The 26,228-nt window shown below is 43.8% G+C and overlaps 3 protein-coding genes and 1 non-coding gene across 4 annotated transcripts in view; 3 read left to right on the top strand and 1 right to left on the bottom strand.

Annotated features, from left to right (window-relative positions):
* The window catches only part of LOC137080985 (uncharacterized), a 61,189-nt gene extending 47,679 nt beyond the window's left edge, over positions 1-13,510 (top strand). Inside the window, exons 9-11 of the mRNA XM_067447613.1 lie at positions 8,859-8,942; positions 9,060-9,114; positions 11,966-13,510. Coding sequence (XP_067303714.1) covers positions 8,859-8,942; positions 9,060-9,114; positions 11,966-12,991 — 1,165 coding nt within the window. The 3' untranslated portion in view covers positions 12,992-13,510. The remainder of the gene's footprint in view (positions 1-8,858; positions 8,943-9,059; positions 9,115-11,965) is intronic.
* LOC137080903 (uncharacterized) overlaps positions 1-26,228 on the top strand; it is a 470,496-nt gene that overhangs the window by 223,997 nt on the left and 220,271 nt on the right. The window lies entirely within an intron of this gene.
* LOC137088243 (paraneoplastic antigen Ma1 homolog) lies at positions 16,353-20,921 on the bottom strand. The gene is made up of 2 exons (XM_067452106.1): positions 20,326-20,921; positions 16,353-20,236 (listed from the first exon to the last, which is right to left on the bottom strand). Exon 2 carries the CDS (start codon positions 19,299-19,301, stop codon positions 17,826-17,828), a length of 1,476 nt encoding a protein of 491 aa, XP_067308207.1. The 5' UTR covers positions 19,302-20,236; positions 20,326-20,921; the 3' UTR covers positions 16,353-17,825.
* On the top strand, positions 23,325-23,399 carry trnaa-agc (transfer RNA alanine (anticodon AGC)). The gene has a single exon. It is a non-coding gene; the product is annotated as a tRNA-Ala (tRNA).

Raw genomic sequence — 26,228 nt, 5'->3', positions numbered from 1 at the left:
TTAAACTGACCCACACCACCACACCTGTCCCTAACTCTACCCTTAAACTGACCCACACCACCACACCTGTCCCTAACTCTACCCTTAAACTGACCCACACCACCACACCCGTCCCTAACTTTACCCTTAAACTGACCCACACCACCACACCTGACCCTAACTCTACCCTTAAACTGACCCACACCACTACACCTGTCCCTAACTCTACCCTTAAACTGACCCACACCATCACACCTGACCCTAACTCTACCCTTAAACTGACCCACACAACCACACCTGTCCCTAACTCTACCCTTAAACTGACCCACACCACCACACCTGACCCTAACTTTACCCTTAAACTGACCCACACCACTACACCTGTCCCTAACTTTACCCTTAAACTGACCCACACCACTACACCTGTCCCTAACTTTACCCTTAAACTGACCCACACCACCACACCTGTCCCTAACTCTACCCTTAAACTAACCCACACCACCACACCTGTCCCTAACTTTACCCTTAAACTGACCCACACCACCACACCTGTCCCTAACTTTACCCTTAAACTGACCCACACCACCACACCTGTCCCTAACTCTACCCTTAAACTGACCCACACCACTACACCTGTCCCTAACTCTACCCTTAAACTGACCCAGACCACCACACCTGTCCCTAACTCTACCCTTAAACTGACCCACACAACCACACCTGTCCCTAACTCTACCCTTAATCTGACCCACACCACCACACCTGACCCTAACTTTATACTTAAACTGACCCACACACCACACCTGTCCCTAACTTTACCCTTAAACTGACCCACACCACCACACCTGTCCCTAACTTTACCCTTAAACTGACCCACACCACCACACCTGACCCTAACTTTACCTTTAAACTGACCCACACCACCACACCTGTCCCTAACTCTACCATTAAACTAACCCACACCACCACACCTGTCCCTAACTCTACCCTTAAACTGACCCACACCACCACACCTGTCCCTAACTCTACCCTCAAACTGACCCACACCACCACACCTGTCCCTAACTCTACCCTTAAACTGACCCACACCACCACACCTGTCCCTAACTTTACCCTTAAACTGACCCACACAACCACACCTGTCCCTAACTCTACCCTTAAACTGACCCACACCACTACACCTGTCCCTAACTTTACCCTTAAACTGACCCACACCACCACACCTGACCCTAACTCTACCCTTAAACTGACCCACACCACCACACCTGACCCTAACTCTACCCTTAAACTGACCCACACCACCACACCTGTCCCTAACTTTACCCTTAAACTGACCCACACCACCACACCCGACCCTAACTCTACCCTTAAACTGACCCACACCACCACACCCGACCCTAACTCTACCCTTAAACTGACCCACACCACCACACCCGACCCTAACTCTACCCTTAAACTAACCCACACCACCACACCTGACCCTAACTTTAACCTTAAACTGACCCACACCACCACACCCGACCCTAACTCTACCCTTAAACTGACCCACACCACCACACCTGACCCTAACTCTACCCTTAAACTGACCCACACCACTACACCTGTCCCTAACTCTACCCTTAAACTGACCCACACCATCACACCTGACCCTAACTCTACCCTTAAACTGACCCACACAACCACACCTGTCCCTAACTCTACCCTTAAACTGACCCACACCACCACACCTGACCCTAACTTTATACTTAAACTAACCCACACACCACACCTGTCCCTAACTTTACCCTTAAACTGACCCACACCACCACACCTGTCCCTAACTCTACCCTTAAACTGACCCACACCACCACACCTGTCCCTAACTCTACCCTTAAACTGACCCACACCACCACACCTGTCCCTAACTCTACCCTTAAACTGACCCACACCACCACACCCGTCCCTAACTTTACCCTTAAACTGACCCACACCACCACACCTGACCCTAACTCTACCCTTAAACTGACCCACACCACTACACCTGTCCCTAACTCTACCCTTAAACTGACCCACACAACCACACCTGTCCCTAACTCTACCCTTAAACTGACCCACACCACCACACCTGTCCCTAACTTTACCCTTAAACTGACCCACACCACCACACCTGTCCCTAACTTTACCCTTAAACTGACCCACACCACCACACCTGTCCCTAACTCTACCCTTAAACTGACCCACACCACTACACCTGTCCCTAACTCTACCCTTAAACTGACCCAGACCACCACACCTGTCCCTAACTCTACCCTTAAACTGACCCACACAACCACACCTGTCCCTAACTCTACCCTTAATCTGACCCACACCACCACACCTGACCCTAACTTTATACTTAAACTGACCCACACACCACACCTGTCCCTAACTTTACCCTTAAACTGACCCACACCACCACACCTGTCCCTAACTTTACCCTTAAACTGACCCACACCACCACACCTGTCCCTAACTTTACCCTTAAACTGACCCACACAACCACACCTGTCCCTAACTCTACCCTTAAACTGACCCACACCACTACACCTGTCCCTAACTTTACCCTTAAACTGACCCACACCACCACACCTGACCCTAACTCTACCCTTAAACTGACCCACACCACCACACCTGACCCTAACTCTACCCTTAAACTGACCCACACCACCACACCTGTCCCTAACTTTACCCTTAAACTGACCCACACCACCACACCCGACCCTAACTCTACCCTTAAACTGACCCACACCACCACACCCGACCCTAACTCTACCCTTAAACTGACCCACACCACCACACCCGACCCTAACTCTACCCTTAAACTAACCCACACCACCACACCTGACCCTAACTTTAACCTTAAACTGACCCACACCACCACACCCGACCCTAACTCTACCCTTAAACTGACCCACACCACCACACCTGACCCTAACTCTACCCTTAAACTGACCCACACCACTACACCTGTCCCTAACTCTACCCTTAAACTGACCCACACCATCACACCTGACCCTAACTCTACCCTTAAACTGACCCACACAACCACACCTGTCCCTAACTCTACCCTTAAACTGACCCACACCACCACACCTGACCCTAACTTTATACTTAAACTAACCCACACACCACACCTGTCCCTAACTTTACCCTTAAACTGACCCACACCACCACACCTGTCCCTAACTCTACCCTTAAACTGACCCACACCACCACACCTGTCCCTAACTCTACCCTTAAACTGACCCACACCACCACACCTGTCCCTAACTCTACCCTTAAACTGACCCACACCACCACACCCGTCCCTAACTTTACCCTTAAACTGACCCACACCACCACACCTGACCCTAACTCTACCCTTAAACTGACCCACACCACTACACCTGTCCCTAACTCTACCCTTAAACTGACCCACACCATCACACCTGACCCTAACTCTACCCTTAAACTGACCCACACAACCACACCTGTCCCTAACTCTACCCTTAAACTGACCCACACCACTACACCTGTCCCTAACTTTACCCTTAAACTGACCCACACCACTACACCTGTCCCTAACTTTACCCTTAAACTGACCCACACCACTACACCTGTCCCTAACTTTACCCTTAAACTGACCCACACCACCACACCTGTCCCTAACTCTACCCTTAAACTAACCCACACCACCACACCTGTCCCTAACTTTACCCTTAAACTGACCCACACCACCACACCTGTCCCTAACTCTACCCTTAAACTGACCCACACCACTACACCTGTCCCTAACTCTACCCTTAAACTGACCCAGACCACCACACCTGTCCCTAACTCTACCCTTAAACTGACCCACACAACCACACCTGTCCCTAACTCTACCCTTAATCTGACCCACACCACCACACCTGACCCTAACTTTATACTTAAACTGACCCACACACCACACCTGTCCCTAACTTTACCCTTAAACTGACCCACACCACCACACCTGTCCCTAACTTTACCCTTAAACTGACCCACACCACCACACCTGACCCTAACTTTACCTTTAAACTGACCCACACCACCACACCTGTCCCTAACTCTACCATTAAACTAACCCACACCACCACACCTGTCCCTAACTCTACCCTTAAACTGACCCACACCACCACACCTGTCCCTAACTCTACCCTCAAACTGACCCACACCACCACACCTGTCCCTAACTCTACCCTTAAACTGACCCACACCACCACACCTGACCCTAACTTTACCCTTAAACTGACCCACACCACTACACCTGTCCCTAACTTTACCCTTAAACTGACCCACACCACTACACCTGTCCCTAACTTTACCCTTAAACTGACCCACACCACCACACCTGACCCTAACTCTACCCTTAAACTGACCCACACCACCACACCTGACCCTAACTCTACCCTTAAACTGACCCACACCACCACACCTGTCCCTAACTTTACCCTTAAACTGACCCACACCACCACACCCGACCCTAACTCTACCCTTAAACTGACCCACACCACCACACCCGACCCTAACTCTACCCTTAAACTGACCCACACCACCACACCCGACCCTAACTCTACCCTTAAACTGACCCACACCACCACACCCGACCCTAACTCTACCCTTAAACTGACCCACACCACCACACCTGTCCCTAACTCTACCCTTAAACTGACCCACACCACTACACCTGTCCCTAACTTTACCCTTAAACTGGCCCACACCACCACACCTGTCCCTAACTCTACCCTTAAACTGACCCACACCACCACACCTGTCCCTAACTCTACCCTTAAACTGACCCACACCACCACACCTGTCCCTAACTTTACCCTTAAACTGACCCACACAACCACACCTGTCCCTAACTCTACCCTTAAACTGACCCATTCCACCACACCTGACCCTAACTTTATCCTTAAACTGACTCACACCACCACACCTGACCCTAACTTTACCTTTTAACTGACCCACACCACCACACCTGTCCCTAACTCTACCCTTACACTGACCCACACCACTACACCTGACCCTAACTTTACCCTTACACTGACCCACACCACTACACCTGTCCCTAACTTTACCCTTAAACTGACCCACACCACCACACCTGTCCCTAACTCTACCCTTAAACTAACCCACACCACCACACCTGACCCTAACTTTACCCTTAAACTGACCCACACCACCACACCTGACCCTAACTCTACCCTTAAACTGACCCACACCACCACACCTGTCCCTAACTCTACCCTTAAACTGACCCACACCACTACACCTGTCCCTAACTTTACCCTTAAACTGGCCCACACCACCACACCTGTCCCTAACTCTACCCTTAAACTGACCCACACCACCACACCTGACCCTGACCCTAACTCTACCCTTAAACTGACCCACACCACCACACCTGACCCTAACTCTACCCTTAAACTGACCCACACCACCACACCTGACCCTAACTCTACCCTTAAACTGACCCACACCACCACACCTGTCCCTAACTTTACCCTTAACTGACCCACACCACCACACCTGTCCCTAACTCTACCCTTAAACTGACCCACACTACCACACCTGTCCCTAACTTTACCCTTAAACTGACCCACACCACCACACCTGACCCTAACTCTACCCTTAAACTGACCCACACCACCACACCTGTCCCTAACTCTACCCTTAAACTAACCCACACCATGACACCTGACCCTAACTCTACCCTTAAACTGACCCACACCACCACACCTGACCCTAACTCTACCCTTAAACTGACCCACACCACCACACCTGACCCTAACTCTACCCTTAAACTGACCCACACTACCACACCTGTCCCTAACTTTACCCTTAACTGACCCACACCACCACACCTGACCCTAACTTTACCCTTAAACTGACCCACACCACCACACCTGACCCTAACTCTACCCTTAAACTGACCCACACCACCACACCTGTCCCTAACTCTACCCTTAAACTAACCCACACCATGACACCTGACCCTAACTCTACCCTTAAACTGACCCACACCACCACACCTGACCCTAACTCTACCCTTAAACTGACCCACACCACCACACCTGACCCTAACTCTACCCTTAAACTGACCCACACTACCACACCTGTCCCTAACTTTACCCTTAACTGACCCACACCACCACACCTGACCCTAACTTTACCCTTAAACTGACCCACGCCACCACACCTGACCCTAACTCTACCCTTAAACTGACCCACACCACGACACCTGACCCTAACTCTACCCTTAAACTGACCCACACCACCACACCTGACCCTAACTCTACCCTTAAACTGACCCACACCACCACACCTGACCCTAACTCTACCCTTAAACTGACTCACACCACCACACCTGACCCTAACTTTACCTTTAAACTGACCCACACCACCACACCTGTCCCTAACTCTACCCTTACACTGACCCACACCACTACACCTGACCCTAACTTTACCCTTACACTGACCCACACCACTACACCTGACCCTAACTTTACCCTTACACTGACCCACACCACTACACCTGTCCCTAACTTTACCCTTAAACTGACCCACACCACCACACCTGTCCCTAACTCTACCCTTAAACTAACCCACACCACCACACCTGACCCTAACTTTAACCTTAAACTGACCCACACCACCACACCTGACCCTAACTCTACCCTTAAACTGACCCACACCACCACACCTGTCCCTAACTCTACCCTTAAACTGACCCACACCACTACACCTGTCCCTAACTTTACCCTTAAACTGGCCCACACCACCACACCTGTCCCTAACTCTACCCTTAAACTGACCCACACCACCACACCTGTCCCTAACTCTACCCTTAAACTGACCCACACAACCACACCTGTCCCTAACTCTACCCTTAAACTGACCCATTCCACCACACCTGACCCTAACTTTATCCTTAAACTGACTCACACCACCACACCTGACCCTAACTTTACCTTTAAACTGACCCACACCACCACACCTGTCCCTAACTCTACCCTTACACTGACCCACACCACTACACCTGACCCTAACTTTACCCTTACACTGACCCACACCACTACACCTGTCCCTAACTTTACCCTTAAACTGACCCACACCACCACACCTGTCCCTAACTCTACCCTTAAACTAACCCACACCACCACACCTGACCCTAACTTTACCCTTAAACTGACCCACACCACCACACCTGACCCTAACTCTACCCTTAAACTGACCCACACCACCACACCTGTCCCTAACTCTACCCTTAAACTGACCCACACCACTACACCTGTCCCTAACTTTACCCTTAAACTGGCCCACACCACCACACCTGTCCCTAACTCTACCCTTAAACTGACCCACACCACCACACCTGACCCTGACCCTAACTCTACCCTTAAACTGACCCACACCACCACACCTGACCCTAACTCTACCCTTAAACTGACCCACACCACCACACCTGACCCTAACTCTACCCTTAAACTGACCCACACCACCACACCTGTCCCTAACTTTACCCTTAACTGACCCACACCACCACACCTGTCCCTAACTCTACCCTTAAACTGACCCACACTACCACACCTGTCCCTAACTTTACCCTTAAACTGACCCACACCACCACACCTGACCCTAACTCTACCCTTAAACTGACCCACACCACCACACCTGTCCCTAACTCTACCCTTAAACTAACCCACACCATGACACCTGACCCTAACTCTACCCTTAAACTGACCCACACCACCACACCTGACCCTAACTCTACCCTTAAACTGACCCACACCACCACACCTGACCCTAACTCTACCCTTAAACTGACCCACACTACCACACCTGTCCCTAACTTTACCCTTAACTGACCCACACCACCACACCTGACCCTAACTTTACCCTTAAACTGACCCACGCCACCACACCTGACCCTAACTCTACCCTTAAACTGACCCACACCACGACACCTGACCCTAACTCTACCCTTAAACTGACCCACACCACCACACCTGACCCTAACTCTACCCTTAAACTGACCCACACCACCACACCTGACCCTAACTCTACCCTTAAACTGACCCACACCACCACACCTGACCCTAACTTTACCCTTAAACTGACCCACACCACCACACCTGTCCCTAACTCTACCCTTAAACTGACCCACACCACCACACCTGACCCTAACTCTACCCTTAAACTGACCCACACCACGACACCTGACCCTAACTCTACCCTTAAACTGACCCACACCACCACACCTGACCCTAACTCTACCCTTAAACTGACCCACACCACCACACCTGACCCTAACTTTACCCTTAAACTGACCCACACCACCACACCTGTCTCTAACTCTACCCTTAAACTGACCCACACCACCACACCTGTCCCTAACTCTACCCTTAAACTGACCCACACCACCACACCTGACCCTAACTCTACCCTTAAACTGTTGTGTCAATAGAAGCCTTCTGAAGGGAAGTGATGTGTTTGTGTAAGAAAAATATCCATATTTAATACGTTCTAAAGTAAAATTTCTAGCTTCCGTTGGACCGCCTTCTGTAACTTTTTCAGAAAGTGTATCACCTCTTGCAGATCTAAACGCTTACGATACGTCTGACATCATCATTATCGCATCAGATATGCTTTTTCCGTTGAATTAGGAAGGCAGTTTAGACGATTGTATTCATCTGAAAGAACAAAAGTCATATACACCTAGGATTACTTGATGGAGAGTAAATTATGGGGTAATTATAGATTTCTGTGTGAACTTTCAGCCGATGTGTCAGTACACCCCTAAGATATGTGTGAAGATTTATCAGTTTGAGTTTATGTTGATTTGACTTTTGTTTTCTCAGAGCTGATGCATTTGCATTATCAGTTGTGGGTGCAGAGCTGTATATGAGCCCGGAGGTGCTCCAGAAGAAATATCAATTCAAAAGGTGTGTTTTTTATGACTTGAAATACATGACATATTGATTTTTTAAGCAGTATAAAATGCTTATAATTATTTAATATATATATATATAAGCACAGTTTATTTTTGTGCCTTTTTCTAGTGACATATGGTCATTGGGATGGGTGCTCCATGATCTCTGTATGCTGGATGTGTGGGTGAGTATTTCTGGAAACTACAGAGATATCACTGATGGGTCAGATTCAATTTGAATTATGATATACAAACCTGGAGTACTGAGCTGTAGAGCAGCTGCAAATTATTATTTGTGTGTGTGTAAGAGAGTTAAAATTAACTCAGTATCCTTTTACATTTGCTTAAATGCACAGCATGTAAGTTTGAAAGCTAGAGGTGAAATGACAAAGGCGTAGCTTGATGGCACCGATTGAGAGCAATCCGATGGGACTGAAATCATGTCCATGGATGAGCGACTGTATTAAAGTATTTTCTAACATTACTCTGGTGTGAAGCAGAGCAGGGCCAAGATCAGTTTACTGCTGTTTGCATTATTCTCGTGTGCTGCAGTTTCATAGAGATATCAGTATCAGTATTAATATCACTGATACTGGCCTTCATTCATAAACAAATGCTACTAGCTCTTATGATGGAAGGATAATATGACTGCCAGTGTGTATAAATAATTAAAATTGAGATATGAGATACAGAAAACAATAAACATTTTACTGCTGATGTGTATCTCACCAGAAATAATGTTAAAAAAATAATCGCTTTTAACTAATGTTAGAGAGGATAAATTAAATTTGGGGCCAAAATACATTTGTTAAAGGAATACAAATACAATTGTTCACCCAAAAATTTAAATTCTGTCATTAATTCCTCATATCGTTGGACACCCGTGAGACCTACGTTCATCTTCAGACACAGATGAAGATATTAGTGTTGAAATCCGATGGCTCAGAAAGGCCTCCATTGACACCTTTAAATTAGTGCCTTTATGGGTCTTGAGAGAGGAAATGACATTGGTGTCAATGAAGGCCTTTCTGAGCCGTCGGTTTCTACACAAATATCTTCATTTGTGTTCCAAAGATTAAAAAAAGGTCTTACGGAATGAGGGTAAGCAATTCGTTATAGAATTTTTGTCCGTTTTTGGGTTTGGACTAGGGGAACCTACACTGGTCTCACGGTTCGGTTCGATTAAGATTATCATGTCATTGATTCGGTTCATTTTGATATCACAATCTCTTGTATACAATTTTTGTCAATAAATACTTAAGTCAGATATATGAACTGAAACTTTAATTTGACCAGAGGAGGCGACCTCGATCGCTCCCCGGGAGCAATAAATATATATATATACAAGTGAACACAATTTGGATGATAGGCTGAAATAGTCAGAACTCCTCAAAGTCAGATAAATCCCATTTAATTGCACATAATTAAATGCCACCAAAAACACAGATATAGTGAACACAATTTGGATGATAGGCTGATAATCTAACTCCTCAAAGTCAGATAAATCCCATTTAATTGCACATAATTAAATGCCACCAAAATCACCGATATAGTGAACACAATTTGGATGATAGGCTGATAATCTAACTCCTCAAAGTTAGATAAATCCCATTTAATTCCTCAGAACTAAATGCCACCATAATCACCCCTCAAGTGAACATGCTGAATGATAGGCTGAATAGACACATCTAACTCCTCAAAGTCAGATAATGTTTCATTTAAATTCCTCAGAATTAAATGCAGCCCTAATCACCAGACCATACTGTTTAAATATGTATTCAACTAATCGTCATCTACACGCTGCCTCAGCAACGCGAGATTCGATTAGTTTACAACATATTTGGCTTTCATCCCTCAAGATGAAAGACCACAGGCGCGAGGCTGAAACACTCGAAAAAGCACGTTTCTGTACGCTGCGAGATATTTCTCAACGACCACAGCCAGCACCCTCAGGAGCTGACTGCATGCCTCTCCAAACAGTATCACATATCGCGTGTGTTGACTTTTGTTGCAGACCCGTAATGCACGCGCTGCCTCGGCAACCCGAGATCGAGCCTTGCATTATGAGGTGGCGAGCTCTCGTTTACTTCACTCCGTCGACGCTGAGCACATCTAATTCCTCGGAATCAGATCGCTCAAGCATCTGGTTCTCCATCCCGGGGAAGAGCCGCATCGCGGGCCTACAGTTGTCTATAAAGTTGTTTTAAAGTCTGGATCCCATGAATTAAGGACAGCTTTTTTTCCTCTTTAAAAGTTTTATTTACTTTTTTTAATAGATTTAATGAAATTTAATAGCCTCATGAAAGATAGATATCAGTGTCTTACTTAAATGATGTGTTAACTCTTGAAAAATATGATTGTTCAACCCAAAAATGTGATTATTTACTCACCCTAATGTCATTTCAAACCTAAATGAATTAATTTCTGTGAAACATAAAATAAAATAATTTGAGTCAGTTTTTTTGTTCATACAATATTCAAATTGTAGCCTAACCAAAATGGCTTGGTTGCCAACATTCTTCAAAACATCTTATTTTGTGTTTCCCAGAAGTCATACAGGTTTGGAATGAAACGAGCGTGAGTAAATGATGACAGCATTTAAAAGAAGTAAATTTGCTTTACTGCATCCTAGCTCTAAATCATCAGTGCTTTACTGCCAAGTGTATTTCTGTGACAAAAAAAGCAATATTAAAGGTGCACTATGTAGTATTTTTGCAGTAAAATTATCCAAACACCACTAGGCTGGTGTTATATATTTTGTTCAGTTGAGTACCTAAGTACAAATAGACCTTTTTATTATTACTCAATTAAAAAGATTAAACCTTCATGAAAGCATTTACAGTGGGCTTTTTAAAGGTGTTTTTAGCATGTTGTCATTGCATTTACACCGTTTCGGCCAGTAAGTGTCATGTGATGTTTTGCAATGCGTTGAACAGTGAATCATCCTGGAAAGCAGTTGGCTCATTTTAATCAGTGTTTTAAAAAGCTTGGTTTCCTTTATCAGTAGAATTTCCTTCATTTTCCTTTATCCCACAGTCAGATGTCATAGAGCGTCGCTTTCAACATGCCAACAGTTTGAGAGGAAACCCGCCTCACATCTCAGAGAGATACTCAGAGGATCTGAGGACACTGATCAGACAAATGCTCAGCTGTGACCCTGAAGACAGACCTTCAGCTGATGAGATTCTAGCTCAACCATTCCTGAGCGAAGCAGTGAAGAGAAACAAGAGAATCCCTGAGGAACTGGAGCAAAGGTTAAAGGAGTCCATCATCTCCTTTAATGAGGCCTACAGTGAGCACTATAAAGAGTTTGAGACCTTAGTTAGTGAGTGGGGGAAAACAACAGATTCACTTGAGAAGACACATTACGATGCCACAGCAGCCAGTCTGTCAGGAGCAGTGATTGGGACAGCTGGTGGAATCGCTGCAGTGGCTGGTTTATGTTTGGCACCGTTCACTCTTGGAGCATCTCTGATTGTAACAGGTATCGGTGTAGGAGTCGGAGTTGCTGGTGGTGTAACAACTGCTGCCTCCAACATTACCAATACGGTTAAACAAAACTCATTCAAAGAATGCCTTCAACAGATTGAGGAGAAATTTAAACTGGTAAGCTTAAAGCTTCTCAATCCACTGAATGAAGTGAGAAAGCTACTGAAAAAGATGTCTAAGTTCCAAGACTTTGCCAGCGACTCATCTTCTGATAATGTCCAGATGATGTGGGGTGCAGGCAGAGGTGCAGTAGGTTGTGCCGCTGGAATAATAAGTCTTGGCATGTTGGCAAATGTTGGCAGAATTGCTGTTCAGGCTGCCAGAATCGGGCGAGCAGCAGCTGCAGTCTCAGGTGTGTTAAGTGGACTCTTAATCATTGCTGACACTGCCTTCATAGTGATGGATTCCAAAGAGATTCATGAGATGAGACAGCACTGGAAAACAGATGATCCAGAAAAGGTCTCATCCAGTATACTCAAGGCCATTGCTCAGATGAGAAAAACACACAATGAGCTTCAGAATGTCTTGAAGGAAATTAAAGAAGCAAAAGAGGAACTTAATACATATATATGAGACCAGTCAGAGGCGTGTCCATCCTCTTACTGACTGATCTGTGGATTTGAGTTAAGAAAGAGTTCTGCAGAATTCAGTTTAATTGTTGATAAATATAATTTCTATAAGGACCACTATCGTCAAGATGATTGATTGACTATTAGCATATAGTTTGGATTGGCGGTATGGTTCTGTTCTGGACAGCCTAGTATGGATAAGAGCAGGGAGAGCAGTGATAACTCTCCTTAGGGTGAACACAACAGAACCAACACAATGTATTGCAGATATCATTAATATCGTTATTAAATGTACAAGATAATTTGTGAATTTAGTCTGATTCAGGAGGAATCAGAGTATCAAATCCTGACTGATGAGAGGTGGAGCTGAGGATGGAGGAGGGTAAATGAGTTCTGGAGAAACGTGATAGCTGGTGATAGTCCTGAAGGAGCTTTGATATGTATGCTGTGAGACGCAATCAGCTGACAGACGTTTGACTAACGTGACCTGCCAGAGCTGATGCTACGCTTGATTATTATGCAATGACTGAGTTTTTTTTAATATATATATATATATATATATATATATATATATATATATATATGCTTCTTACTACTTTTTATTTACTGTAGTTCAAGCACTAGTGTATGTTTATTTACCTGAATTTGTATTAACTGATAAGTAGTGTTGTAGTCAAGACCACCTAAACCGAGACCAAGACAAGACCAAGACTTTGAAGGGTCGAGACCGAGTCAAGACCAAGACCAAGACCAAGACCAAGACAGGCCGAGACCGAGTCAAGACCGAGACCAATGCATGTCCCCACACTTATGATAAAATGTGGAATATGCATATGATTGGCACTTCTCTCGTATGTGTGGGTGTGTAAGTGTACTGTAACCCTCCTACACAATTCCCTTTAGATATTTTTTTTTAATGAGTTATGTGCATGGGGAAAGAATTTGTGAGAGGTTACTAGAATTTTAAACCAGGATGTATTGACAGCAGGTAAACTTTTGGCATGCAACTCTCGCTTAAGTGTAGAGAGGCCTGGTTAGCTTAAATATACTGGGTTCGTTTGTTTTTGTTTTGTTTTTACTGCGAGCATAAAACTCCCATGCACATATACTTAGCCACTATAACACTTAGTTGCAAAAAAATGAAACTAAAAAAAAATGTATATCACACCAATCACATTTCAAAATCAAACACACATAAATATCAGACCACAACTGTTGAATGTTAAACTCAAGATGTTTATATAGATTTTTCTCTTTAGAACTAGGTGGGTTCACCTTTTAACACATCATCATATTTCAAATGAAATGCAATGAACAGTACCCCGGGGTTTTTCTTTTCACTTGTCTCAGTTTTGTGGTACCACAACGTTGGCGCGCTTGTTGGAGCTCAGATGAAACATTTCCAAATAGTATTGTTTGTACTCACGATTCCTTGGTAACAGAAAGATTATAGTGACCGTCCATCCAACTGTTCCGTCCAATGGTGAGATACGCAATGATGAAACTCGTCCTGAAACTCCGTCCGTCCATGTGCAAACGCAACACCTCCGGCCTGTAGCGCGAATCCTGAGCACATCTATTGCAGCAACGTGGGTGGCAACATCTGACGCACACTAGCCAAAAGTTCACAAAATTGAATGAGCTTAACTATATCTTGTCCAAAAATGTCAATTTCATTTTAGTTCACAATGTCCATACTCACTCAGAAACTCGGTGGCAAAGTGGATTTCCGACTATACTGAGCAATTCGCACATGGCAATGGCGTTAGTTTCACTTCAGACGAATCTCCGTGACTCATTTAACCAGCTCCAAACAAAGCTCACCCTCCCGTTTTAACAGATTACTTACTGACAAAACCAAGAAAAATCCGCCCCTGGCTCTTAACTTCGCTTACCATTAATATATCAATCCTACAGAACTTAGAACTAACTTATGCTTGTACCATCCTCCGTTGTGTTGTTTTTTCGTTTCCCTTTTTCCAGTCTCGCGCTATCTTTTTCTCTCTCTCATAAACCCGCCCCCTCTGCGACCTGATAGGTTGCCCAACTGCTCTCTGAACGGCACTGATTGGATGACAAGCAAACTGACACCTGGCCACCCAATACAAAACAAAATGACAGAGGGTTCAAAGGTTACTCACAAGAGGATATTTCAACACTTACACTTTAAAACAGCATTAACAAATTAAAACAAAAGTGTATTTGTACATCAGGGACAATTAAACTGGCCCATACTTCAGAATAACTTGTATTTCTGTTAACAGAACACAAAATAAACAATATATAAAATTAGCAGGGGCTACATTCTCCCCCCAAACAAAAATGGTCATGCCCTCATGACATGTATAACAATATAAATCACATTCAAGAAAATAAGCAAATTTTCTTAAAATATTGCTAGGAAGATTTTTAAAACTCCCTTTAACCTATCCACTTGTAAAAATAACTTTTATATCTCTTAATAGGAGGTAGGGCTAAAGAATCTTCCTTGTCATTTATCTCAACTACGGTAGCACTATGTGTACCAACAGCTACTGATGTTGGGGTCCCTAGAAAGTCATAAGTCAGTCGTGATGGAGCTTTCTTTAGTCTTTGAGGTCGAGTTGTCTCGTCAGGACTTTCGGTTATACAGTTTAGTCTTTCAGCTATTTCGTCTGACGTCTGTATTTCTGTGTCCCTTTCTTGTTTCAAAATTTCTGCAGTCACATTTTGTACCAAATGGTCATCCTCCTCCACTACGGCAAGTTCTTCAGCTGTCCCATCCATTTCTGAGTTACTTGTCAAAACAGCCAAATCCAAATCCAGATTAAAAGGCTCACAGTAATCAATGTTTTGAGGTTCTGGTCCTGGTAACTCTCGTGGTACATAATAGTCATGCCATACACCCATCTCATCATCTTCAGAGTCAGATGCTACCTCTATCTTATCATCCTGTTCAGATGGTGGAAAGCAAAGGGAATCATGGTTCTCTTTTCTCTTTGCTTTGAGCCGCCTGCTGGCTCTCCTCTGTTTCGGGGGCTCCTTGTTCATCTCCCCCCGTAGCTGCACTTCCAGTCCAATCGGCAGAATGTGATTGCGGTGCAGTATCTTCTCAGAGCCTTGTCCACTCTCTGGCTTCAGTTTGAACACAGGCAACCCAGGGAGTTGACTCTCCACAATATACGGAGTATCTTTCCACCGATCAGCAAGCTTGTGTTTCCCTTGTAAACCAAGGTTTCGGATCAAGACCCTGTCCCCAGAATCTAATGGACAGAAACGAACCCTCTGATCATAGCGTTGCTTGTTCCCTTCATTTTTTTTATCTGCCATCCTCCCAAAAACAATCACGTCATCCAGATACACCAACACTTCCAGTAGGTTCATGTCACCAACAGTCCTTTCCATAATCCGTTGAAACGTGGCAGGGGCCCCACAAATCCCCTGCGGCATCCGTTCAAACTGATAAAACCCTGCTGGGCAAGTGAAGGCTGTCTTTTCTTTATCAACAGCAGCTAAAGGGATCTGATAATAGCCGCTTCTGAGGTCAAGCACAGTGAACCACTGGCTACCACCCAGGCAGGACAAAGCATCTTCCACACGAGGGACTGTGTACTGGTCCGTAACCGTTCTCCTGTTTAACGTCCTATAGTCCACACACATTCGTATGGTGCCGTTCTTCTTGCGAACCACAACTATTGGGGAAGCATAGGGGCTTCTGGATTCTGAAATGATTCCGGCATCTTTGAGATCATTCAGATGCTTCCTCACATCCTCCAAATCACCCGGTGGTAAACGTCTAGAACGTTCTCTGAAAGGTCTATCATCTGTCACCCGAATGCTGTGGTGTATGCTCTTTGCACAACCCACATCGAACTCACTGCAGGAGAAAACCTCTTTTCTCTCCATCATCTTTTGACACAGGCGCTCCTTCCACTCAGGTGGCACCGAAGAATCACCAAAGTTGAAAGAGGACGGGGACAATTGAGGTGTTGACAGCTTAGGACCCTCCTTTTCAAGAACTGTATTTATTACATCTACAGGGAATAGATGAGCAATAGGAACTCCACGTTTTAATGTCACATTATGACTGGATACATTCCTCATGGTGACTTTGATGCGACGACAATGAACAGCAATGGACTTTTCAACAACCGGCATGACCAGAAGCTCTTCAGGAAAACAATCCTCCTCCGGATGGTCTATAAGAACAGCTTGGCTAGAGAGACCTCCAGGAAACTTTGGAATACCAACAACAGTTACAGCGCCGCCAGGTGGAAGAGTGAGAGGCTTGTCTCGTGTGAACCAGACAGTTCCTTTTCTTATCTCAGCCGTGTCGTCAGGGGTTTCCTGAAACTTCTCATAAGCTTTTTTTATTACAGGATGAACAGGCAGGGTGTTAAGAAAATGGTCGCCTCCATGTGTTTTGCATGAATTGAACAGTCTTCGAACTATAGAGGTGTTTGTGCCGACCACAATGGAAACATCCCCTTTCATGACCGGATCTGGACACACAAGCACAAGTGTTTCTACAGTCTCAGCTACTCCCACTACATCTCCAGTAAACTCAAGCTTCAAGCACAAATAACCATTATATGGATACTCCTTTGCACTGAGGCCCCAAATCTCCAGGCACTCAATAGGGGTCAAAGGCAGGTGCTTCAAATACTTATCATAAAAGGAGTGATACAGTAGGGTAACTTGAGACCCGCTATCAAGTAAAGCTTTGGCGTAAATGCCCTCAATTTGTACTGAGACAATGGAGTTAGGTCCAACTAAACCCTCTGGCAAGTTAGTCATCTTTTCTGGCAGCGTGTCACACCTTGTGGAACGTATCTTCTCCGGAGCATCAGGCCGTTCCTCTACTGAGCCCCTGGAAAGTTTCCCATCGGCTGTTTGATTTTCAAGAGGCGCTTGTTCACTTTTCTGAGATTTTCTGGGTTTTGACATTCCCGCTGGAAATGACCATCTTCACCACATCTGTAGCAAAAGACATCACCACGATACTGAGGTTTGGGAGCCCTCTCCTTCACACGTGTATATGAGTTTCCAGTAGCTTTCTGGCTGGAGTTCTGATCTACCTGCTGTGCCACACTTGCTGATGCAGTCACAGAGGCAGAAAGGAGGCGTGCAACATCAGTCTTGAGACCTTGAAATTCTCTCCTTAGACTCTCTATTTCAGGATCCTTTTCTGCTATGTCAGAAACTGCCACAGGCTCTGGCAGTACCTGTACAACTGAGGCTGTAGCACACTCTGCACGTCTACCAATAGCTAAAGACACACCCTTCTTTACAATCGGTCTTTCAAGGATCATCTCCTCTTCTTCTCTTACATCCCGAAGCAAATCAGTAAAGCTGGGAGGAGGCTTGAGTTTGTAAGTCAGTCTTATACGAAGGGCAACAAGGTCATGAGGCAGAGAACCTCTAGCAACTTGATCAATGCGCACTTGGTTCATATCCATTACGTCAATTCCACCTTTACGAAGGACTGCATGCAATAGCTTGTCTAATCGGAGTAAGTAGGCTGATAATTTCTCACCGTCTTGCTGAAGTGTATTACGAAACCTTACCATGAGATCAGCGGCACTGTCTGTGGTTCCAAAAGCGGTTTCAAGGACTTTAAAGTAGTCATTGGCAGTGGCCTGGGGATTAGTGACTCTCAATCCTCTGACAATATCTGCTGCTGGCCCTTTAAGACTCTCAGCTACTCTCTGTCTCTTGACAACATCAGAACATTGCCACTCATCCAACATGTGGGTGGTCTGTTCCGCCCAAGCGTCATACTCCTCTTCTCCATGTGGAGTGGGTTTCATACCTGAGAACATGCGTAGCTTGCGATAGCTCGGTCCATCCACAGGAGTGGCTTGACATTTGTCAACTAGTGAGGAGATGGCATTCACCAGCTTTGTGTTCAGGTCTGGAGCGATGGGTGGAGCAGAAGCAGAGGTAAGTAAGCCTGTGACATCAGCTATTGTTTTCCCTTCACTTGCTAAGAATGACAGCAACTTGGACTGGAAGTCTCCTTTACCAGGTACCGGAACACTCTGGGTCTCTGTAACATTCACTATCCAAGGTCCAAACTCATCTCCAGCTAGTAACTGTTCCGGTATGTCAGTCTTGGTAATATCATTAATAGTTTCAACTAAAACTAACTGGCTTTTACTGAAGTGTTCTACACACCGTCCTCTTATTTTACAGGGGCCAAAAACTTCAACCTCATCCAGTACCTTGTATATGGTCTCATCAGTGACACCTAAAGAGACCCTACTAAGCACAAAGGCTTTCCCTGCATCAATACCTTTGTCTTTACACCATTTGAAAATCTGTTCTGAATCCATGCTATATTAGCTTTACATTACACACATCAAAAAAATAAATAATAATAATAAACCAAAATTCTCTTAAACACACCTAAGTGGCTATAGACTATTAAGCTACATCATTTAACACTGGCTTTCCTGTGATTTATTTTTATTTTTATAAACCTGCTCACAAAACAAAACACAGTAAACACGATCCCGGACGAGCCCCCACGTGTAACCCTCCTACACAATTCCCTTTAGATATTTTTTTTTAATGAGTTATGTGCATGGGGAAAGAATTTGTGAGAGGTTACTAGAATTTTAAACCAGGATGTATTGACAGCAGGTAAACTTTTGGCATGCAACTCTCGCTTAAGTGTAGAGAGGCCTGGTTAGCTTAAATATACTGGGTTCGTTTGTTTTTGTTTTGTTTTTACTGCGAGCATAAAACTCCCATGCACATATACTTAGCCACTATAACACTTAGTTGCAAAAAAATGAAACTAAAAAAAAATGTATATCACACCAATCACATTTCAAAATCAAACACACATAAATATCAGACCACAACTGTTGAATGTTAAACTCAAGATGTTTATATAGATTTTTCTCTTTAGAACTAGGTGGGTTCACCTTTTAACACATCATCATATTTCAAATGAAATGCAATGAACAGTACCCCGGGGTTTTTCTTTTCACTTGTCTCAGTTTTGTGGTACCACAACGTTGGCGCGCTTGTTGGAGCTCAGATGAAACATTTCCAAATAGTATTGTTTGTACTCACGATTCCTTGGTAACAGAAAGATTATAGTGACCGTCCATCCAACTGTTCCGTCCAATGGTGAGATACGCAATGATGAAACTCGTCCTGAAACTCCGTCCGTCCATGTGCAAACGCAACACCTCCGGCCTGTAGCGCGAATCCTGAGCACATCTATTGCAGCAACGTGGGTGGCAACATCTGACGCACACTAGCCAAAAGTTCACAAAATTGAATGAGCTTAACTATATCTTGTCCAAAAATGTCAATTTCATTTTAGTTCACAATGTCCATACTCACTCAGAAACTCGGTGGCAAAGTGGATTTCCGACTATACTGAGCAATTCGCACATGGCAATGGCGTTAGTTTCACTTCAGACGAATCTCCGTGACTCATTTAACCAGCTCCAAACAAAGCTCACCCTCCCGTTTTAACAGATTACTTACTGACAAAACCAAGAAAAATCCGCCCCTGGCTCTTAACTTCGCTTACCATTAATATATCAATCCTACAGAACTTAGAACTAACTTATGCTTGTACCATCCTCCGTTGTGTTGTTTTTTCGTTTCCCTTTTTCCAGTCTCGCGCTATCTTTTTCTCTCTCTCATAAACCCGCCCCCTCTGCGACCTGATAGGTTGCCCAACTGCTCTCTGAACGGCACTGATTGGATGACAAGCAAACTGACACCTGGCCACCCAATACAAAACAAAATGACAGAGGGTTCAAAGGTTACTCACAAGAGGATATTTCAACACTTACACTTTAAAACAGCATTAACAAATTAAAACAAAAGTGTATTTGTACATCAGGGACAATTAAACTGGCCCATACTTCAGAATAACTTGTATTTCTGTTAACAGAACACAAAATAAACAATATATAAAATTAGCAGGGGCTACAGTACCATGAGAGAAGTTTTGATCAAATAATCAAAAGGCATTGCAGCTTTGTGGGAATTAATCTTTTTCCTATATATAAGCAAATAACACTTAACTTTTCGTCAATGGGAGGCACTGAAGACGACGTGTTCATATTGTTTACAGTCTATGGTGGACACAAACACCAAACTGACACTAACAGAGTTGTGTGTTTTGTTTTGTGAAAAGTGCTCAATCCCATTTTAAAACTCAAAGTTCCCTAAGAATGCTAATCTGGATGAGGCATTGATCTCAGACACAGTCCATTATGTCTTAAATGAATGTGAATAACAGGAGGTGCAATATGTATCATACAGATATTAGTATGCTGCTTAAGCTAATTATTTTATATATGTACATATTTTTCATTTACAAATTGAAAATGTTATTGTGCAGCTTTATTGTGCAACAACAAGGAAAAGAAACCCTGTACTTGCATTTTTTGATTAACTACAGTTTGATTTAACAAATATCTCACATCTGCAGGGTTTTTCCCGGGTCAAAAATGGTCTTTTGTGGTGGCTGATAGACCTACACACACACACACACACACACACACACACACACACACACACACACACACACACACACACCATTTAAAAAAAAAAATGCAACGAAACAATCATTTTTTATTATCTTATGTTTATATCTCCTATTATGTATGATCTCTTATCTTGATGTTTCTTTTGTTCCAACAGGTTGAATTGTTTTGGTATATAATCATACCAATATTAGAAATAGCATTAACAGTTAACAAATAGCCACATTTTCTGCCATATACAATTTAATAAAATGATCAGCTAGCTAACAAACAACTTTGTTCTGTTTTCACCTCACTCCAGTCTAAACTAAATGATTTTAGACTATTTATTTTACTACACATTCAACATACATAAGCTGAAATACTGTGGATAGTTAAAACTAATAAATCTTACTCTCCACTCTTGCTAAATTGGGTAAGCACACTTGCATTCTCATTTCTGAGGTGTTCTGAGTAAATGATTAAACTGATTCGTTCAGTTCATTGTTGAACAGATCAGTTCTTATTACCGTCGTTAAAATGATTCGGTTCAAATGAGTCATTTGGTCGTGAATCGGACATTAGCAGACCCGTTGTGTGTGAATCACGGCTGTTAGAACATCGCGGAAGGTTTGTCACACAGAAAACACTTCATAACTGGATATAAATTGTTTCCTGTTTATTTAATGTATGATTTATGTCAGCTGTTTAGCTGGTCAAACGTTTTTTCAGCGCAATTCACACCGAGCGGTACTTCAAAACAGTTGTCCGAACGCGCAACGTTCAACATGGATTCGGTTTTCTGAACTTTTGATTTAGCTTAATATGTGAAGTATCAGAGAGAGCTTATGTGCTTATTTTGAAGACAGAGAGAGTGCGCGCAGGGTGGAGTTCTCTGCTCTTTATATGCCTTCAGCTGTGGTCTTGACCGGTCTTGAGACAAAATCCCGAGTCATCTTCGCCCGAGACCGAGACGAGACCGAGTAAAAATGCGGTCGATACCGAGACGAGACCAAGACCTTTAAAAAGACCGATCTCGAGTACTACAACACTACTGATAAGTACATAAACATTAATATTATGTAAAACACTCAAGATGGCGCTGTATCATGGCGACACGCTACGAGTTGCTCTCCCTATAGTATGTGTATTTCTGTTGTTTTCAGATATTGTCTTGTGCGTACAAAAGAGTAGGATTGTATATAACTGACAACCATCTTGGACATTAGAAATCATGTTGCCAATAACATGGTTTTAACTGGCTTACCAGTGGATTTAGTGCGGAAAACCACAAACGGACTAGGATACAGAGGGCCTGCTGGATCTAAACAGTGGAAAAGGGGAAGGCGAGCCGGTATTTTGGTTAGATGGCGGCAGCGTTCAAACCGACCTCCCATTCCTACCATACTGCTGGCGAACCTGCAATCCATGGGGAACAAGCTGGATGAGCTCCACAGTCGCATCGGTTCAAGCAGGGATCTGCGAGAGTGCAACGCATACTGTTTCACTGAAACCTGGCTGGGTCCGAACATCTCTGACAGAACCATACAACCCGCTGGCTTCTCTGTGTATCGCCTGGATCGTGACATTGAGAGCGCGGGTAAAACAAAAGGAGGTGGTGTTTGTTTTTTCATAAACAATTCCTGGTGTACAAACGTGGAAGTTGTTTCAAAATTGACTACCCCAGTGCTCAAACATCTGACGATCAAGTGCCGTCCATTCTATCTACCCCGTGAGTTTCCATCTGTGCTTCTCACTGCTGTTTATATTCCACCAGATGCCCCTGCTGCAGCAGCGTTAGATGCGCTGTATGATTCCGTCTCGAAGCTAGAGAACCAGCACCAGGATTCATTCACCCTAGCTTTCCTGTAGCTCAACTAGTAGAGCGTGGCGCTAGCAACGCCAAGGTCATGGGTTCGATTCCCAGGGAAAGCAAGATGCGCAAGAAAAAGCAAGAATTGACAATAATGTAAAATGTGTACCTTGAATGCAATGTATGTCGCTTTGGATAAAAGCGTCTGCCAAATGCATAAATGTAAATGTAAAATCATAATGGGTGATTTTAATCATTGCAATATGAAAAAGGTATTACCAACTTGTCACCTGTCCCACTAGGGGCGATCGGACTCTCGACCACTGTTATACACCACTAAGAGATGCTTATAGGTCTGTTCCGCGACCAAACTTTGGAAAATCTGACCACCTGTCAGTGCTCCTGCTGCCGGTTTACAAACTGAAGTTAAAGCGTGAGCCACCAGTCGTGAGAGAGGTCAAGTGTTGGTCTGCTGAGGGTGAGTCCGAACTTCAAGAATGCTTTGATTTAACGGACTGGTCAGTGTTTTAAGATAATGCTAGGGATTTAGATGAATACGCAGACCATGTGACAGGCTATATAAAGTACTGCATGGATGTGTGCATACCTCATCGGACTGTGCGATCATTCCCAAATCAGAAGCCGTGGGTGAACAGCGATGTTCGTCAGTGCCTAAGGGAGAGGTCTGCAGTATTTCGAACTCTAGATACAGGTTAAGATTAGCCATAAAAGCTGCTAAAAACCATTATGGAAACAAGTTAGACAGCAACTTTAGCGCCAGTGATCCCCGCCGACTTTGGGAAGGTATGCAGGAGTTGACGGATTACAAAGCTTCTTCATCAGCAATGTTAAAAGATCCTCCTTCTTCATTTCCGGAGGAGCTAAATTCATTCTATGCTTGCTTTGAAGTAAAAACAGCGGAAGGTGTGATCCTTCCGGAGGACGATGACATCTTACAAGTAGGGCTGTACTAGAATATTCGAATATTCGTTCGGTGAGGTGGCATTCGATTTTCAGTTTTGAGATTCGAATATTCTTTTTTTTTTTCCAACGCGTGACTTCCGTCGCGGACTCATTCTCACTCATGCTTGAAATAATAATAATAAATTATAAAAAACACAGCAACATGCTTTCAATAAAAGCATTGCACATTTTAAAGATTTAAATTAACAAAAAGTCAGAATAAGACAAAATAAATCCCTTATATAGAATAAAACAAATTGTAATAGATATTACATTTTGTGTCATTTTAAAAACAATTCATTTATTCTTATTCAACTGTTTATAAGCATGCTACCATGTTCTTTATTTATTACAGTTCATTGAAATCACTGTGTGTTACTAATTTAATTTCTGTTTTGGGATTCATTTGTTTTAAAGAAAGGTTCGTTATTAATACCTTATTAAAGTTCTTGCTCTCAACAGACTTTGTGTTTTGTATCACTTGTGCACTGTCCGTTTTCGGAGCATAAACCTGCCCGTGTAATGCGTACCGGAAACTGTTCTATTTAAAAGATTATTAAATGTTTATTAATATTTAAAGAATGTGTGCCACCTGATCATATTGCACCAAATGCAACACTGCACTCCACTGGGTCTGCCGCAACACATTTACGATGCCGAAGAGTGAAACGTGAAGTCGTGAAAGATGATACAAATGCAAACCGACACTATTATTATATATTTAGCCCCACCCACCGAAGCTTCGAATATTCGATATTGATTGCCACCTAAGCTTCGAAGCTCAAAAAATGGCATTCGAAACAGCCCTACTTACAAGTCACAGTGGCTGAGGTGAGCAAAGCTTTTAAAAAAGTGAACGCGTGCAAAGCAGCCGGCCCGGACGGTATCCCCTCTAGGCTCCTTAAGATGTGCGCTACACAGTTGTCACACGTTTATACAGATATATTCAATCTGTCTTTAAAACTGCACTATGTGCCCAAATGCTTTAAAAACACCACCATCATACCAATACCGAAGAAAACCACTGCTACTTGTTTAAACGATTACAGACCCATTGCACTGACGTCAGCAGTAATGAAGTGTTTTGAGAAACTGGTTGTAGCCTACATTAATTCTTGTCTCCCTCCTTCCTTGGACCCCTTACAATTTGCATACAAACACAACAGATCAGTGGATGATGCCATCTCAATTGCTGTGCATACTGCTTTAGCCCATCTGGAAAAGAAAAACACCTATGTTAGGATGCTGTTCATAGACTTTAGCTCTGCGTTTAACACAGTGGTACCATCGAGACTGGTGCTAAAACTCAGAGATCTGGGACTGAGCAGTTCAATCTGTAGCTGGGTGTTGGATTTCCTAACTAATAGACCACAGTCAGTGAAAATAGGTGATCTGACGTCATCTACTCTGTTACTTAGGACAGGAGTCCCCCAGGGCTGCTGTATCAGTTCCCTGTTATACAGCCTTTTAACACATTACTGCACTGCAAGATATGAGAATAACAGCATCATCAAGGATGCAGATCATACAACCGTGATAGGCCTCATTAGTAACAACAACGAGGACTCCTATAGGTAGGAGGTGAGAGAACTGACTGCATGGTGTCACAATAACAACCTTGTCCTGAATGTCAGCAAAACTAATGAGATCATCATTGACTTCAGGAAGAACTTGTGCATTCATAAACCACTCTGCATGGTTGATTCACCTGTGGAGATAGTTGACAATTTCCGGTTTCTGGGCATACATATTACTTCCACTCTATCATGGTCTTTTAACACAACCTGCAACCTCAAGAAATCTTACCCTCAAGAATGTGCATCGTGCACATTCGCACTTTCTAGTTGACGTTTTTTTTTTCTTGCGCTCAATTCGCTGTTGCACGTGCATCATCCGCGCGGTGACAAAAGAGAAACTGCAAAGTTTTAAAAATCTATTGTGTTTCTTGAATAAACACCTGAATACAGATGAACATATACACACACACA

Source organism: Pseudorasbora parva, chromosome 1 (assembly GCF_024679245.1).
Source record: "Pseudorasbora parva isolate DD20220531a chromosome 1, ASM2467924v1, whole genome shotgun sequence".
Taxonomy (NCBI): domain Eukaryota; kingdom Metazoa; phylum Chordata; class Actinopteri; order Cypriniformes; family Gobionidae; genus Pseudorasbora; species Pseudorasbora parva.
Note: the sequence above shows the minus strand (reverse complement) of the source record. Positions and strands in the feature narration are given on the sequence as shown.